Genomic DNA, 15525 nt, shown 5'->3' on the forward strand with positions numbered 1-15525 from the left:
AATCAAAGTATAAAATTATAAAATGGAGGCAGACATGTCTGATTCCTTGGGGACTCACCAGAACAGACCACAACTGGAAGCAATGGCATGTTAATTAGCCGCAGAGGATAATTCTTATCTGTTCTATATTGGAGTTGGCTCATGACATAGCATATCACTTCAGAGTTACTGTTAAAACTTTAACCAGTCCACATCATTTTAAAACTCTCAGCACCACGTGATGATTGTCTAGTCTTTACAATGAGGGTCTGGATTTTGTCTGGTATTTATATGCCATAGGACCAAAAAGCCCTGACAGCAGTGCCTAAATGGTTTCTATTAATTTAACACATATTGCCAGGATGTGAATTTTGGTTACAATTTGTAAATAATGCTGTTCTGATTTTGAGAACGGTTTATACATGATTTCTTATAAAAATTACTGTACTGAGGAGAAGCGGGGAGTATCGAGAGAGTCAGAAAAATGTTAACATATGGACCTAACACTATTACTGATCAGCACTGAAGTTTTGACCTATTCCTGGACGAACTCAGTCCTGCTTAGGATAGTATGTTGTGGCCATCTTAAGAGCTCAAAGTATATGAGCCCTTTGATCTCAGAGGCAAGATGAATGAGGTGGGAAACTCATAGGGTGTGAGAAGAGCTCCAGTTTATTATGCCATATGACCTTGTTGATAGACATTTTTGCAAGCTTGATCAGCTCATGCATGAACAGTAAGCAGTCTCCAGTCACCATTCAGAAAAGCAGCTTGTAGGCTTTGCATATGCATGGTATCTGCCAACGGGAGGAGAGCCAATCCATCACTCAAAGGTGAGAGGTCTTGTCAAGGCATGTCTGCTTACTAGCAATACTCAGTGACCCTTAGACGGAACCCTTTTCTATAGTCACAAATCACTGCTCCTTGCTCAACAAGGGCATTTCTGCAAGGGGGCAGAAAACTGATTGTGCGCCAAAGGTTGACGTGGCCTCTGTACCCCCTTTCAGCACGGTCCTATACCCTAGCACTAGTAGATAGTATTGTAACCAAAATTTTTCATCCTGGCAATATATGTTAAATGGACACATAAAATTCATTATTTTGACATAACCAACTTTGTAGGATTATTATTTTATGTAAAAATCCAAAATGAAATAGAGTAGAGGTTTTTAACTTGAAGTGCATGGTGAGATTTCAAGGCTTTAATGAACTAGAATGGGAAAAGAATTACATCTTTCTTTCAATATAATTGGTTTCCTTTGTATATTATTTATGCATTGAATGCCATTATTTTGAGAGGGGTTCAGGGCTTCCCCAGACTGTTTAAGAGATCCATGGTACAAAAAAGGTTAAAGACCTCTGCCACAGAAGAGTTCTTTCTTTGACAAAAGTATCCTCTACAAAACTACCAATGTTAGCCAATAGCTACAAATTCAACTTTATATATATATAGCACTTAATGTATTTCATTCCTTTTGGCAGAATTATTACAGCATGAAAAAGAACTTCAGAAAAGAAGATCATTTTTAAGAAGAGATGAGCATGATGCAGAAAAGAATGCAAATTTGACCTCCAAGTTTAGCAATATGGAAGGAATCAGTGCTTCACCAAACATGTCTTGTGCTTCTGTGTCTGTGCCTAGAGAAGCTGACGTTAGATGCTTTGTTTATAAGCCAGCCTCCTTAGATCCTACTCAGTCAGGAGAAAATATGGATACTTCTGAAAATAAGGGTAATTTTAAGACCTCGAGACTAGTTTTATTATAAATCAACCATTTCCTTAGTAAAAACAAACTAACAAACCCCAGATCCCAAACACTGATTGACCCTCATTATATTATTATATTATTAAAAGAAGGTAAAAACATGGTCCCTATTCACATTCTAATGGAGAAGACAATCCAGGAGCTATGGACATAGCTATTTTCTCTTCAGAAGACAACTTTTGCATGTCTAGAAATAGTTTCCTTCCTCTAAAGATATACTTTAAAAAATTCAATGACTTTATATAACTTTAGGAGTAAAGACAAGTTGCCTGTTACTTTTGAGTATACTTTGATGTATAACTGAGATTACTTTCTATTTAATCAGATCACCAGTTACTGGTGGAGATTGTAGATCTTTCAGTCCCCACCCTCACTACAGTAAAATAAATGACATTCAAATAAATTTTGGCAGATTGAAGACATTTCAATGGGAAATCTGCTTTATATTTAGAAGTAGGGTTAGGTAGATTTTTCATCAAGCTACAGGTATGAGATATTAGAAGGCATTACTTAAAGATTGTGGATGATTTTCTGGTTGATTTATTTTTTTTTTCTGTTTTGGTTTTTGTTTTCCTGGAGATTAAGGAAAGGATAGAAAGCTGACATTTTAGAATAAGGATTCTTAACTTTTTATTTCCTATGTCACAGACTCCTTTGACAGTCTGGTGGATGCTATGGATTTTTAATGGAAAAAAATAATACATAAAAGAAAATATATGGGGTTCTAAAAGAAGCCAATTATATTGAAGTACATCTGTCAAGAGATTTTTAAAAAGCAAATTCACATATACCAAGTTAAGAATCCTATTTCTAAAAAAATAAAAGCAGAATTTTTGCTAGCAACTACAGAACATATAACATGACCTTTATCTTCCAGTCTTTCCGGTATAGAGACTCTATAAAAGTTGGAATGCATATGAATATATACTAGATATAACAGATTTTCATGTATTATACTATATAAAATATATAAAATAAACTGTACTATAGGTATGGTCTATAAATTCACATATAACTTATATACCTAAGATCACTATAGAATTCAACTTCTTAGACATGTGAAGGAGAATTTATGCTAAGACCTGAAAGAAACCAGGAGGCAGAGAAGATGGAGAGAATTTTAGGAGGAAAAAACAGCTAGTGAAAATACATAAGTCAGAAGATGTAATATCATATATGAGTATTAGCAAAAAAAATCAGAGGTGCTGAACTGTATAATAAAGGAAAGGGAACTAAATAGGGGAGGACTGCAAAGATAGGAAGAAAACCAGAAGGTTTTAAAGTTAAATAGGATTTTCATTTAGTTGCTTGGAGGTAAGAGATGCAGTTTATTGAATATAGGGATGGTAGAGTCAGACCTATGATTTAGGAATTTGTAGTTGTTTAGAGGATGGCCTAAAGTAAAGCCAGATGAGACTATTGGAGTAGGCAAGGCATGAGGTTATAAGCATTTGCATCCAGGTGCACTGGGTGAGTAGCAAGAAGAGGGCGTATATAAAAGATATAATGAAGATAGGATTTTGCAACCTATCAGGATAGGAAGCCAAGGCTGACATTGAAGTTATGAGCCAAAGTGACTGGGAAGATGTGACCCCCTGAGCAGTAACAAAGAATTTCAGAAAAGGGACTAATTTGAGGATAAAGGTAAGGAATTCTGTTTTAAATTTGTGGAGTTTGAGTTTTTGTAGGACATCTCGTTTGAGGTGAATATTAGGATGTCAGTGATGTGAGACTGATGTCAGAAAAGAGGTTAGAGCTGGATAAATCTGAGAATTATCTGTAAATGTAATAATTATAATAGCACTTATTTGGATGGTTGGTTTAAGGTCTGAAAAGTGCTTTATGAATGTTATTTAATTTGATTTGCAAAACAATCCCAGGAGACAGTTCTGTTCTTATCCTGCTTTTACAAATGAAGAAACTAAGGTAGCCAGAGTTTAAATGGCTCATCTAGAGTCACCCATATAAATGTCTGAGGCTAGACTTAAATACACATATTCCTAACTTCAGGCTCAGCATTTCATCTACTGTACCACCTAGCTGTCTAGGCATCTACATAGAGATGATCAATGAATCCCTGAATATTGATGAGACCATCAATCAAGATAGTGTATAGGCAGAAAACAGAAGAGGATAGGACAAAAGGGACAATTTATTATAGAAAATAGGAAGTACAGTGTCTAAACCTGAACTCTCATCACACTGAGCTCCTGTTCACAACTTCCCTGTTTCTTTTGAAGGAACCACCATCCCTCCAGTCACCCATTCTTGGAACCAAGTTGTGATGTTCAGCTTCTCACTCTCTTAATCTCCCTACCCTCTCCCCGCCCTCCTCCCCTCCATAGCCAATCTGTGAGGAAGGCCTGCAGAGCTAACCTTTGAAACATTTTTCAGATCAGGTGCCTTCTTTCCTGTGACAAAGCCACAGCTCCTGTAGACCCTTGTCCCCTCACACCTAGAACATTGCACTAGCTCTCTTGTGGGGTGTCCTGCCACAAATTGCTCCCTGCTCTACTCCCTCCTCTATTCTGTGGTCAAAGTGATCTTCTTCCAAGGCAGGTCTGACCATGTCACCCCTTACTGAATGGTGCTGGTGGTCCTTCTTCTGGAAGAGCAGCAACCTGACATGATTGTGTTAGAGTCAGGTTCCAGTGTGTCCAACTGTGGCTGACCAGACTAGGAAGAGCTCGGAATGCTCTACAGCAGGGCATGCCCAAAGAGCCTCTATGAGCATTTGGGGTGGTCTCTCTAACTTGGAGTATCTCGAGTTTCTTCTGAGCTAATTTAGTTCTGCTCTGCTCCTAGAGCACAGCACCTTCTCTGAGGAAGGCACTCCATTCTGGGCAGTCCTGTGCCAGTGTCTCTCCCATGTCATACAGTCACTTCTAAAGTTCTTAAGAGAGAAATTGAAAGTGTACTTGTATCCCTTTTTCTGAACACCTTGTGAATGTGTGGCTCCCTATTACCTCCAGGAGCAAATATAAAATCTTTTATTTGGCCTTTAAAGCTCTTTATCATTCCTGGTTCATTTGTACCTTTCAAGTGTTCTCACAGAATTCACTTCACACATGGCCTGGTTTCCTTGCTGTTACTGGAACAAGACAATTTATCTCCAAACTATAGGCATTTCCATGCCTCCATACCTCCCCTCTGCCTGCTGGCTCCCTTAACCTTCTAGTTCCAGCTAAAATTCTACCTTCTATAGGAATCCTTTCCTGTTCTTCCTTAAATCTAGCACCTACCTTCTGTAGTACTTTGTTGTCATCTCCCTTCCTCCAGCCCGTATGACTATGAACTCCTAATAAGGATTACTTTTACCATTCTTTGTATCCCCAAAATCAATACTTCTAACAATATTCCATTGATGACGGGATGTTGTGCAAGAGGGAACATTCCAAGGCCACCATACTCCTGTAGTCCAAAAAGGGCTTCATTACAGCACAATTCTTTTCATCACATCAGAAGTCTTCTTTTTTGTAGGCTTCTTCTGAGCTTTCTACCACTCAAGTCTTTCTCTGGCCCTAGAATTAGGAGGCTGCTGATCTCCTGTGGGAATTCATCCACTTAACCCATAAGAAGTTCCATTATTAAACCACAGTATCCTTCTCGCCTCAGGAGTGTCTATCACATGAGCCTCATAGAAGGAAACAGCCAACAGATAATTCATATCTTAGCAACCACTATCACCCTAGGACTATATTTCACAACCCTTCAAGTTATAGAATACTATGAAGCACCCTTCGCTATTTCTGATGGTATCTATGGCTCAACATTCTTTGTAATAACTGGCTTACACAGTTCCTGTGTTCTTAGTAAATGTGTATTGAGCGACAGATCATGGGCTCCAGGATGAAGGAAGAAGGATTTGCCTGGACAAGAAGGAAAACTCTTTATGAGATAGGAATAAAGGAAGAAATAGTGGGGAAAGTTATCTTAGTTGTAGGAAGAGAAGGAAAAAGAAGTTCCTGACAAATGTCCTCCATTCCATGGTGAGGCAATGAAGAAGAATTTTAGTGAAGTTTTAGGTCACATACACATATGTTTGTAATAGCAACTTAATTCCTTTGTTTTTCTGGTTGTCTGAATTTTTTTTTATCTATTTTCCATGCCTTGAGCATAAAAGAGGGGAAAAAAATTTCACATGACTTTGTACCCTTATTAGCAATCAAAATAAGCTATGGCAGCTAGATGGCACAGTAGATAGACTAGCCCTGAAGACTAGACATTTAAAAATTGCTAGGTGTGTGACCCTAGGCAGGTCATTTAAACCCAATAGCCTTGCCTAAATAAATATATGCATAGATATATACACATTATATATATATATGTGTGTGTGTGTGTGTGTGTGTGTGTGTGTGTGTGTGTGTGTGTGTATGTGTGTGTGTATGTATAGTGTGTTGTGTGTGTATACCAAAGCAAGGTCTTGGGGGGAGGTAAGGCAAGTAGGGAGAAAAAAAAATTTAGGAACCTCAAATTCTTAAAAAAATGAATGTTGAGAACTACATGTAATTGAAAAAAATAAGATACTTTTGTGAAAAAAAAATTAAAATAACCATGGTTTATTTTAGCTTCCCTCATTCCCCCCCCCAAAAAAAAGAATTAATCTAAGAAAGATATGACATAAGCTTAATATTCCGACGTATATTTAAATTCAATATTTTGTTCCCTCTCCACAGAAATTTTGAGCATTCATCAAGGGCAAATATTCATTGATCCAGAGTTAAAGGTCCTGCCAAGAGAGGCAGGAAAAACTGGTGAAAATTGTCAGGAAATTAATGTCCAGCCTTTGTCAAGATCATCATCTCCTGGATCTACCCTTAAACAAATTTCTCATAGACCTTCTGGGAGTGAGTCTACTTGGGAAAGCTAACATTTAGACAGTTATTATTATTATGTGCCTGGTACTGTATTAAGCACTTTATAATCATAATCATATAATCCTCATAACCCAGGAAGAAAGGTGTTATAATTATCCCCATTTCACAGATATAGAAACTGAGGCAGACAGAGGTATAAATGAATTCCCCAGGTCTATATAACTGGTGAGGCCAGATTTGAAATTCAGTATTTGTGACTCTGGAAGAAGCTACATGGCTCAGTGGATAAAACACTGAGTCTGGAATCACAAAGACGTAAGTTCAAATATAGCCTCAGACACTTACTAGCTGTGTGGCGCCGGGCAAGTCCAGTTAGTACACAAATTACGTGGGAAATAGGAAAGGCCGGAGACCTGTCTAGTCATCACTTGGGGTTCAGTATCCCTGATCATTAGAAGAAGCTCCACATAGTAATGAAACTGTAGGGGATGACACAGATGGGAAGGCATATATATATAATATAGAGAAATGAGCAAGGCTTTGCGAACAGAAAGCTTGTTTGTGTTCCAGCTCTGATACTCATTAGCTATGCAATGGTACAGAAGCCACTAACTCTTAAGAGTCTTACTTAACCTGATCTATTAAATAATATTTACACTAGTATTGTTACAGCAAAAAATACTACAGAATCCTGAAAATCCTTTACTCTTTAGCATACCATCTCAGACTCTCTCCTTTCTAAATGAAGCCACTGAAAGGGTCAGATATTGCACATACTGTGCTGATTGGTTTTGCTAAAAAATTTTTTTAAAGATTTAATAGCATCATAGGTCACAGGATTAAGATTTTGAAAGTACCCTAAAGGCTATCAAATTCAATCTTTTACTTTAAAAAAAATCTTTTTTTTTAAATCATTCATTTGTTCATTCAGTTTTTTATTTATGCATTCATTTATTGGTCCAGCCATTCATTAGTTCATGTGATTATTTAATATTGTATCTCCTTATCTCTCCTGTATTGGAAGTGTAGCATTTACTCATGTGCTGCATTGATAGTCAATAGGAAATGGAGGCAGATATATCTGGCTCCTTAGGGACTCATCACAATAGAGCACAACTGGAAGCATGATATGGGCAACAATAACATTTTAATCAGCCATAGAGAGTATGGGAGCAAACAATATAGTAGAGGTAAAAAACAGACAGCATAGGAACAGGAGATGGGATGGTGAAGGAAGGCAGTGAGAGGAAGAAACTGGGGAGTAGAGTTAGGAGCACTAGAACATGTGCTTCCTTAAAAGATAGAAGATGGAGGAGTGGGAGGAGGTAAGATAGGGAAACTGACTCTTATCTTTGCCACATTGGAGTTAGCTCATAATGTAGCCATATCATCATAGAGTTCTCTGTAAAACTTTAAAGACAGACAGGCCACATCATCTCAAAACTCTGTACCATTTGGTTATTGGCTAATCCTTACTGTAAATCATAGGATAAAAAACCCTGATAGTAGTGCCTGAATGGCTTCCATTGATTTAACAAAGATTGCCAGGAGGTGAATTTTAGTTAATATATGATATTATAAATTATGCTTTTTTAATTTTGAGGACAGTTTATATGTAACTTATAAAATTACTTACTATAATGAAGAGAAGTGGGGGTGGGGAGTATTGTAGGGCCAGAAAAATTTTAACACATAGACCCAACACTACTCCTGATCAGCCCTGAAGCTTTGACCTGTTGCTCTGACTTGGACCAGTCAGGCCATCTTAAAGAAACTGATGGTAACCTCCCCCCAGGAGTTCACTGTATTATTGCCAGACTTCAGGTGCATACTCAGTTTCTTAATATACCACAGCTCAGAATTCCCAAATGGAAGCAATTCACGAATTCAGCCTCCTCAGTATCAAAGATGAAAACTTTTATGGATTAATTAATTTATTTAAAATTATTCTTATGATGGATATGACACCTAATCATATATATCACAAGAAAAGCCATTAAAATAAATTGCCATTGCTTGAAGATTTGTAAAGGATTTCTAGAGGATCCATACTCTTAGCTATTATAGACTTCCAGAAGAGAGAAAAAGACTTAAGAGGAAAATATCTTTGTTCTTTTCCTGTTGTCTTGTTATGATCATCATTGTAAAATCTAAATAGACATATAAAATTCATTATTTTGATAAAACCAAATTGGTAAGCTTATTATTTTATGTAAAAATACTAATATTAAATACAAAATTGAGATTTTTAAAGTGAGATCCATGAGTAGATTTCAGAGGTTTTATGCACTGGGATGGTATAATTGATTTCCTTTGTATTCTTTTGATGTTATTTATGTGTTGAATGCCATTATTCTGAGTAGGTATTCAAGGCCTTCCCCAGACTAAGAGATCCAAGGCACCAAAAAAGTTAAAGGCCTCTGCCAGAGATTTCTTTCTTTAACAAAAGTACTTTCAACAAAGCTATCAATATTAGCCAATAAGTACAAATAAAACATGACACATATATCACATATGCATGTCATTTTTTTTTCAGAAGATGTATTAAAGCATGAAAAGAGACGTCAGAAAAGAAAACCATTTTTAAGAAGACAAGATCAAAATACAGGGAAGAAAACAAATTTGACTTCCAAGTGTAGCAATATGAGAGGAGGAATCAGTGCTCCAGACATAACTTTTTCTTCTGTGTCTGTGCCTAGAGAAGATGACATTAAATGTTTTATTTATAGGTCGGCTTCCTTAGATTCTGCTCAGCCAGAAGAATCTAAAAATATGGATACTTTACAGACTAAGGGTAATTTTTAGACTTTAAGACTAGTTTTATTGTAAATCAACTATTTCTTCAGTAAAAACAAACTAACAATCCTGAGACCTCAAAACACTTATTGAGCCTTATTATATACCAGGCACTACTCTTAAGTGCTAGGAATAAAAAGAAAGGCAAAAAACATGGTCCTTACTCATACTGTAAGAAAAAAGACAACAGAGAAACTATGTACAGAGCTCTTCAGAAGACAACTTTTGCATGTCTAGAAATAAAGCTTCCTTCCCCTAAACATCTACTTTTAAAAATTCAATGACTTTATATAACTTTAGGAGTGAAGGCAAATTTCCTGTTCTTGAATATACTTTGATGTGTAACTGAGATTACTTTCCATTTAATCAGATCACTGGCTACTAGTGAATGTAGATAATTCAATTCCCACCTCCACTACAGTAAAACAAATGGCATTCAAATAATTTTTGGCAGATTGAAGATATTTCAATGGAAAATCTGCTTTACATTTAGAAGTAAGGTTGGTTAGATTTTTCATCAAATTACAGCTATGAGGTATTAGAATGCATTACTTAAAGATTGTGGGAGATTTTCTGATTGACTGGGTTTTATTTTTATTCTGTTCTTTTTGTTTTACTGGAGATGAAGGAAAGGATAGAAAGTTGACATTTTAGAATAAGGATTCTTAATTTTTTATTTCTTGCCACAGATTCCTTTGACAATCCAATGGATATTATGAACCTTTCAAAAAATTATTACATAAAATATATAGGTTTATAAAATAAACCAATTATATCAAATTAGCTATAAAGAGATTTTTTTAAAAAGCAAGTGCACACATTCCAAATTTAAAATCCTTTTTCTAAAAAAATACAAGCAGTTTTCTCTCTGGTAATCATCAATCATATAATATTACCTTTATCTTCTAGTCCTTCCAGCATAGAGACTCTATATAAAAATTAGAATACATATGAATACATAATATATATAACCGATATTTATGTGTTATATTATGTGAAATATACTGTATGAAATAAACAATAGAATATGTATAGTCTATAAATTCAATTATCATTTAGTCACACTAATACAGAAAATACCTAGGATCACCATATAATTCAAGTTCCTTTTACACATGAGCAGTAGATTTTAAGGTAAGAAGCCAAGGGGTAGAGAAGAGGAAAAAGAGAATTTTAGGAGGAAAAGACAGCTAGTGAAACTGCACAGATTCAGAAGATGTAATATCATATATGAGAATCAGTAAGAAGGTCAGTAATGCTGGATTATAGAATATACTAAGAGGAACAAAGTACAGGAATATTGCAAAGGTAGGAAGAAATTGTTTGTGAAGGTTTAAAAGTCAAATGGGATTTTTGAGTATTGGAATGGTACAGTCTGACCTATGATTTAGGAAGATCACTTTTGCAGCTTTTTAAAGGATGGTCTAAAGTAAAGAAAGATTAGACAGGAAAGCTAATCACAAGGCTATTGGAGTAGGCAAGGCATGAGGTTATAAGCTTTTGCACCAGGGTATACTGGGTGAGTAGCAAGAAAAGGGCATATATAAAAGATATAATGAAGATAGGATTTTGCAACCTATCAGGATAGGAAGCCAAGGCTGACATTGAGGTTATGAGCCAAAGTGACTGGGAAGATGTGACCCCCTGGGCAGTAACAAAGAATTTCAGAAAAGAGACCAATTTGAGGATAAAGGTAAGGAATTTTGTTTTAAATTTGTGGAGTTTGAGTTTTTGTAGGACATCTCATTTGAGGTGAATATTAGGATGTCAGTGATGTGAGACTGATGTCAGAAAAGAGGTTAAAGCTGGATAGATCTGAGAATTATCTGTAAATGTAATAATTATAATAGCACATTTGGATGGTTGGTTTAAGGTCTGAAAAGTGCTTTATGAATATTATTTAATTTGATTTGCAAAACAATCCCAGGAGACAGTTCTGTTCTTATCCTGCTTTTACAAATGAAGAAACTGAGGTAGCCAGAGTTTAAATGGCTCATCTAGAGTCACCCATATAAATGTCTGAGGCTAGACTTAAATACACATATTCCTAACTTCAGGCTCAGCATTTCATCTACTGTACCACCTAGCTATCTAGGCATCTACATAGAGATGATCAATGAATCCCTGAATATTGATGAGACCATCAATCAAGATAGTGTATAGGCAGAAAACAGAAGAAGATAGGACAAAAGGGACAATTTATTATAGAAAACAGGAAGCATAGTGTCTAAACCTGAACTCTCATCACACTGAGCTCCTGTTCACAACTTCCCTGTTTCTTTTGAAGGAACCACCATCCCTCCAGTCACCCATTCTTGGAACCAAGTTGTGATGTTCAGCTTCTCACTCTCTTAATCTCCCTACCCTCTCCCCGTCCTCCTCCCCTCCATAGCCAATCTGTGAGGAAGGCCTGCAGAGCTAACCTTTGAAACATTTTTCAGATCAGGTGCCTTCTTTCCTGTGACAAAGCCACAGCTCCTGTAGACCCTTGTCCCCTCACACCTAGAACATTGCACTAGCTCTCTTGTGGGGTGTCCTGCCACAAATTGCTCCCTGCTCTACTCCCTCCTCTATTCTGTGGTCAAAGTGATCTTCCTCCAAGGCAGGTCTGACCATGTCACCCCTTACTGAATGGTGCTGGTGGTCCTTCTTCTGGAAGAGCAGCAACCTGACATGATTGTGTTAGAGTCAGGTTCCAGTGTGTCCAACTGTGGCTGACCAGACTAGGAAGAGCTCGGAATGCTCTACAGCAGGGCATGCCCAAAGAGCCTCTATGAGCATTTGGGGTGGTCTCTCTAACTTGGAGTATCTCGAGTTTCTTCTGAGCTAATTTAGTTCTGCTCTGCTCCTAGAGCACAGCACCTTCTCTGAGGAAGGCACTCCATTCTGGGCAGTCCTGTGCCAGTGTCTCTCCCATGTCATACAGTCAATTCTAAAGTTCTTAAGAGAGAAATTGAAAGTGTCCTTGTATCCCTTTTTCTGAACACCTTGTGAGTGAGTGGCTCCCTATTATCTCCAGGAGCAAATATAAAATCTTTTATTTGGCCTTTAAAGCTCTTTATCATTCCTGGTTCATTTGTACCTTTCAAGTGTTCTCACAGAATTCACTTCACACATGGCCTGGTTTCCTTGCTGTTACTGGAACAAGACAATTTATCTCCAAACTATAGGCATTTCCATGCCTCCATACCTCCCCTCTGCCTGCTGGCTCCCTTAACTTTCCTCTAGTTCCAGCTAAAATTCCACCTTCTATAGGAATCCTTTTCTGTTCTTCCTTAAATTTAGTATTTACCTTCTGTAGTACTTTGTATGTTGTCTTCCCTCCCCCCCAGCCCATATGTATCCCCAAAAGTTAACACAGTACCTGACACAAAGCAAGTTCTTAGTAAATGTATATATTGAGTGACAGATCATGGGCTCCAGAATGAAGGAAGAAGGATTTGCCTGGACAAGGAGGAAAACTATTTCTTTATGAGATAGGAATAAAGGAAGAAATAGTAGGGAAAGGTATCTGAGTTGTATGAGATGAGGAATAGGAAGCAAAGGAAGTTCTTGACAAATGTCCTCCATGCCATGATGAAGCAATGAAGTAGAATTTTAGTGAAAGTTTTGGTTCACATACATCCACTTTTGTATATAACTGCTTAGTTCTTTTGTTTTTCTGGCTACATTATTTATCATCTAGAAATTAGTCACAAAGGAAGAAATAAAATTACATGTGACTTTGTACCCTTATCAATAAGCAAAACAAGTTGGGGCAGCTAGATGACACAGTCAGTGGAGCACTGGCCCAGAAATCAGGACTTGAGTTTTAATCCAGTCTCAGATATTTAACACTTGCACATTGTGTGATCTTGGACAATTCACCTAAAACCCAACTGCCTTGCCAGATATATATATCAAAGCAAGATCTTGGGGAAGGAGAAAGTAAGAATGAAAGGGAGAAAAAATTAGAAACTTGAATTCTTACAAAAGTGAATGTTGAAAACTATCTTTCCATATAATTGGAAAAATATTATCAAAAAAAAATAAACATGGTTTGCTTTAGCACCCTCCCCCCAAAAAATTCAAAGCAAGAAAAATATGACATAAATCTTAATATTCCAGCATATATTTAAATTCCACATTTTGTTCCCTCTTCACAGAAATTTTCAGCATTCATCAAGGGCAAATATGTGTTGATCCAGACTTAAAGATCCTGTCATGCGAGGCAGGAACAGCTGGTGAAAATTCTCAGGAAATTAATGCCCAGCCTTTGTCAAGACCATCATCTTCTGGATCCACCCTTAAACAAATTTCTCCTAAACCTTCGGGTAGTGATTCTACTTTGAATAGCTAACATATACATAGTTATTGTTATGTGCCTAGTGCGGTACTCGGCACTTTACAATCATAATTTTGTTATGATTTGTTATGATTGTTATTATCATAGGCAAGAATTGAGGGAAGTAGGGACTCAGGAGGAAAGGGGAAGGTAGGAGTCCACTTTATTGATTAATACCAAGCACTTATATACCATAGGGTTACATAAATCAGAGTATATACCATTCATGCATCAATTACTTAGGGATTTCTTTGTTCTAGGGGATGAGACACGTGGGGATCTATACCTTAAGTCTCTGGTTTATGTCAAATAATCTATGACAGAATTCTGCCATTTTTATGACTCCCAAGGACATCCTGAAACTTGTGCTAACTTTCAAACTTATCCTGTCATAATATAAGCTTATACTGGCCTTAGGAAATAGGCAAAAGTCATCTGACATTAAGAACTAAACACTAAAGCACTTTCTTTTATTGCACGGCTTTAATTGGTGCTTGTAAATCCAGGAGATAGCAAAGGCTTCTTATGTCTCGACTTCTCAAAAGACTGCCATCTATAGGAATGATGGAAAAGCCAGTCCAGTTTGTAGATTAGCAGAATTTCCACAGCCACAAGGTTTTTTATATCCTTTGTCTGCAGTTCTCCCACTATCCACAGATCTCAACATCTCCCCCTTTCTTGCAACTGGACTAAGTATATTTCAGTGCCAAGGTCCAGAAAGTGCCATAGTATGACTTTTAAGATGGTAGGAATCATACAGGCAAGCATTAACAATATAAGTATAAAAAGTAAGCAGAAAAAATAAACAATTTCTACTTATCCCATAATGATAGTGAGGGAAACAACTGTAATCTAGTGTCTTCCATCCATTGTGATGTGTATCATGGAGATGATGAACATTTGTAATCACCTGTTGTGACTTGTTTATTTATAAACAAGAAGATGAATTCACAACCACATACCACTTCAGCAGCTAACAGATGGTCCAATCCTATTGTGTTATCTCTAACCTTATGTGCCAGGAATCCCAATGATTCCTGTAAATTCTGAAGATCAGGCATGCTGCTCCATGCTCTAATAGCAGCAGCTGCAATTTGTTCACAAGCGCCTATTGGATACTGAATTTGCTGCAAAGTATCAACATAAATTCCTGTTCCACTTAATTGTTCAAATGTAGCTTGTATTTGAGCATCCGACATCCTATTTCTTTGTTCCTGGGCTCTTCATCACTTACTAAATTCAGATAGCCATAACAAGAATTTTCCTGACTCTAAACATGTTTTTAGCTATGCCCTTCCAGTCATTAGAAGTTAATATCTCAGGGGTCCTCAAACTTTTAATATAGGAGGCCAGCAGACTGTTGGAGGTCAGAACTATAATAAAAACAAAAACTTTGTTTTGTGGTCCTTTAAATAAAGAAACTTCATAGCCCTGGGTGAGGGGGATAAATGTCCTCAGCTGCTGCTTCTGGCCCGTGGGCTGTAGTTTGAGGACCCCTGGGACTATCTAATATATGGTGATGTAGCTCCATATTGAGAACGTGATTTTTAAAAAATCTTTTATTATGCTAAGATCAAAAGGAGTATGTCATTGCCTCATCTGACCTGATAAGCCATTTTGATCTGACTCCTCAATCATGGGAAAAGTAGCTAGAGAAATTCCAAGAGTTGATTCTCCCCTCTCTTTTGCTTTTAAAAGTGCTTCCTCTAAGCTGGAGAACTGAAAAGTTTCCCCTGCTTGCTTTTTTTCTGTTTTCTTCTGCTTTATTCCCCATTCCCTTTTCTGATTCCATATTCTTAAAAGGGAGAGGAGGAGGAGGAGGAAAGTGTTCTGTTTGAATTTGT

General features: G+C 37.0%; 1 protein-coding gene across 8 annotated transcripts in view; it reads left to right on the plus strand.

Moving 5' to 3' along the window:
* The window catches only part of PDE1A (phosphodiesterase 1A), a 476490-nt gene that overhangs the window by 439737 nt on the left and 21228 nt on the right, over positions 1-15525 (plus strand). For 6 of the 8 annotated variants that reach the window (XM_051986089.1, XM_051986084.1, XM_051986082.1 and 3 more), the window contains 4 exons: positions 1462-1710; positions 6421-6591; positions 9098-9355; positions 13503-13670. The exons of 1 other annotated variant lie outside the window; for it this stretch is intronic. In XM_051986089.1, coding sequence (XP_051842049.1) covers positions 1462-1710; positions 6421-6591; positions 9098-9355; positions 13503-13670 — 846 coding nt within the window. The remainder of the gene's footprint in view (positions 1-1461; positions 1711-6420; positions 6592-9097; positions 9356-13502; positions 13671-15525) is intronic. One more of the 8 variants, XM_051986088.1, reaches the window with a different exon arrangement.

This window comes from Antechinus flavipes, chromosome 3 (genome assembly GCF_016432865.1).
Source record: "Antechinus flavipes isolate AdamAnt ecotype Samford, QLD, Australia chromosome 3, AdamAnt_v2, whole genome shotgun sequence".
NCBI lineage: Eukaryota > Metazoa > Chordata > Mammalia > Dasyuromorphia > Dasyuridae > Antechinus > Antechinus flavipes.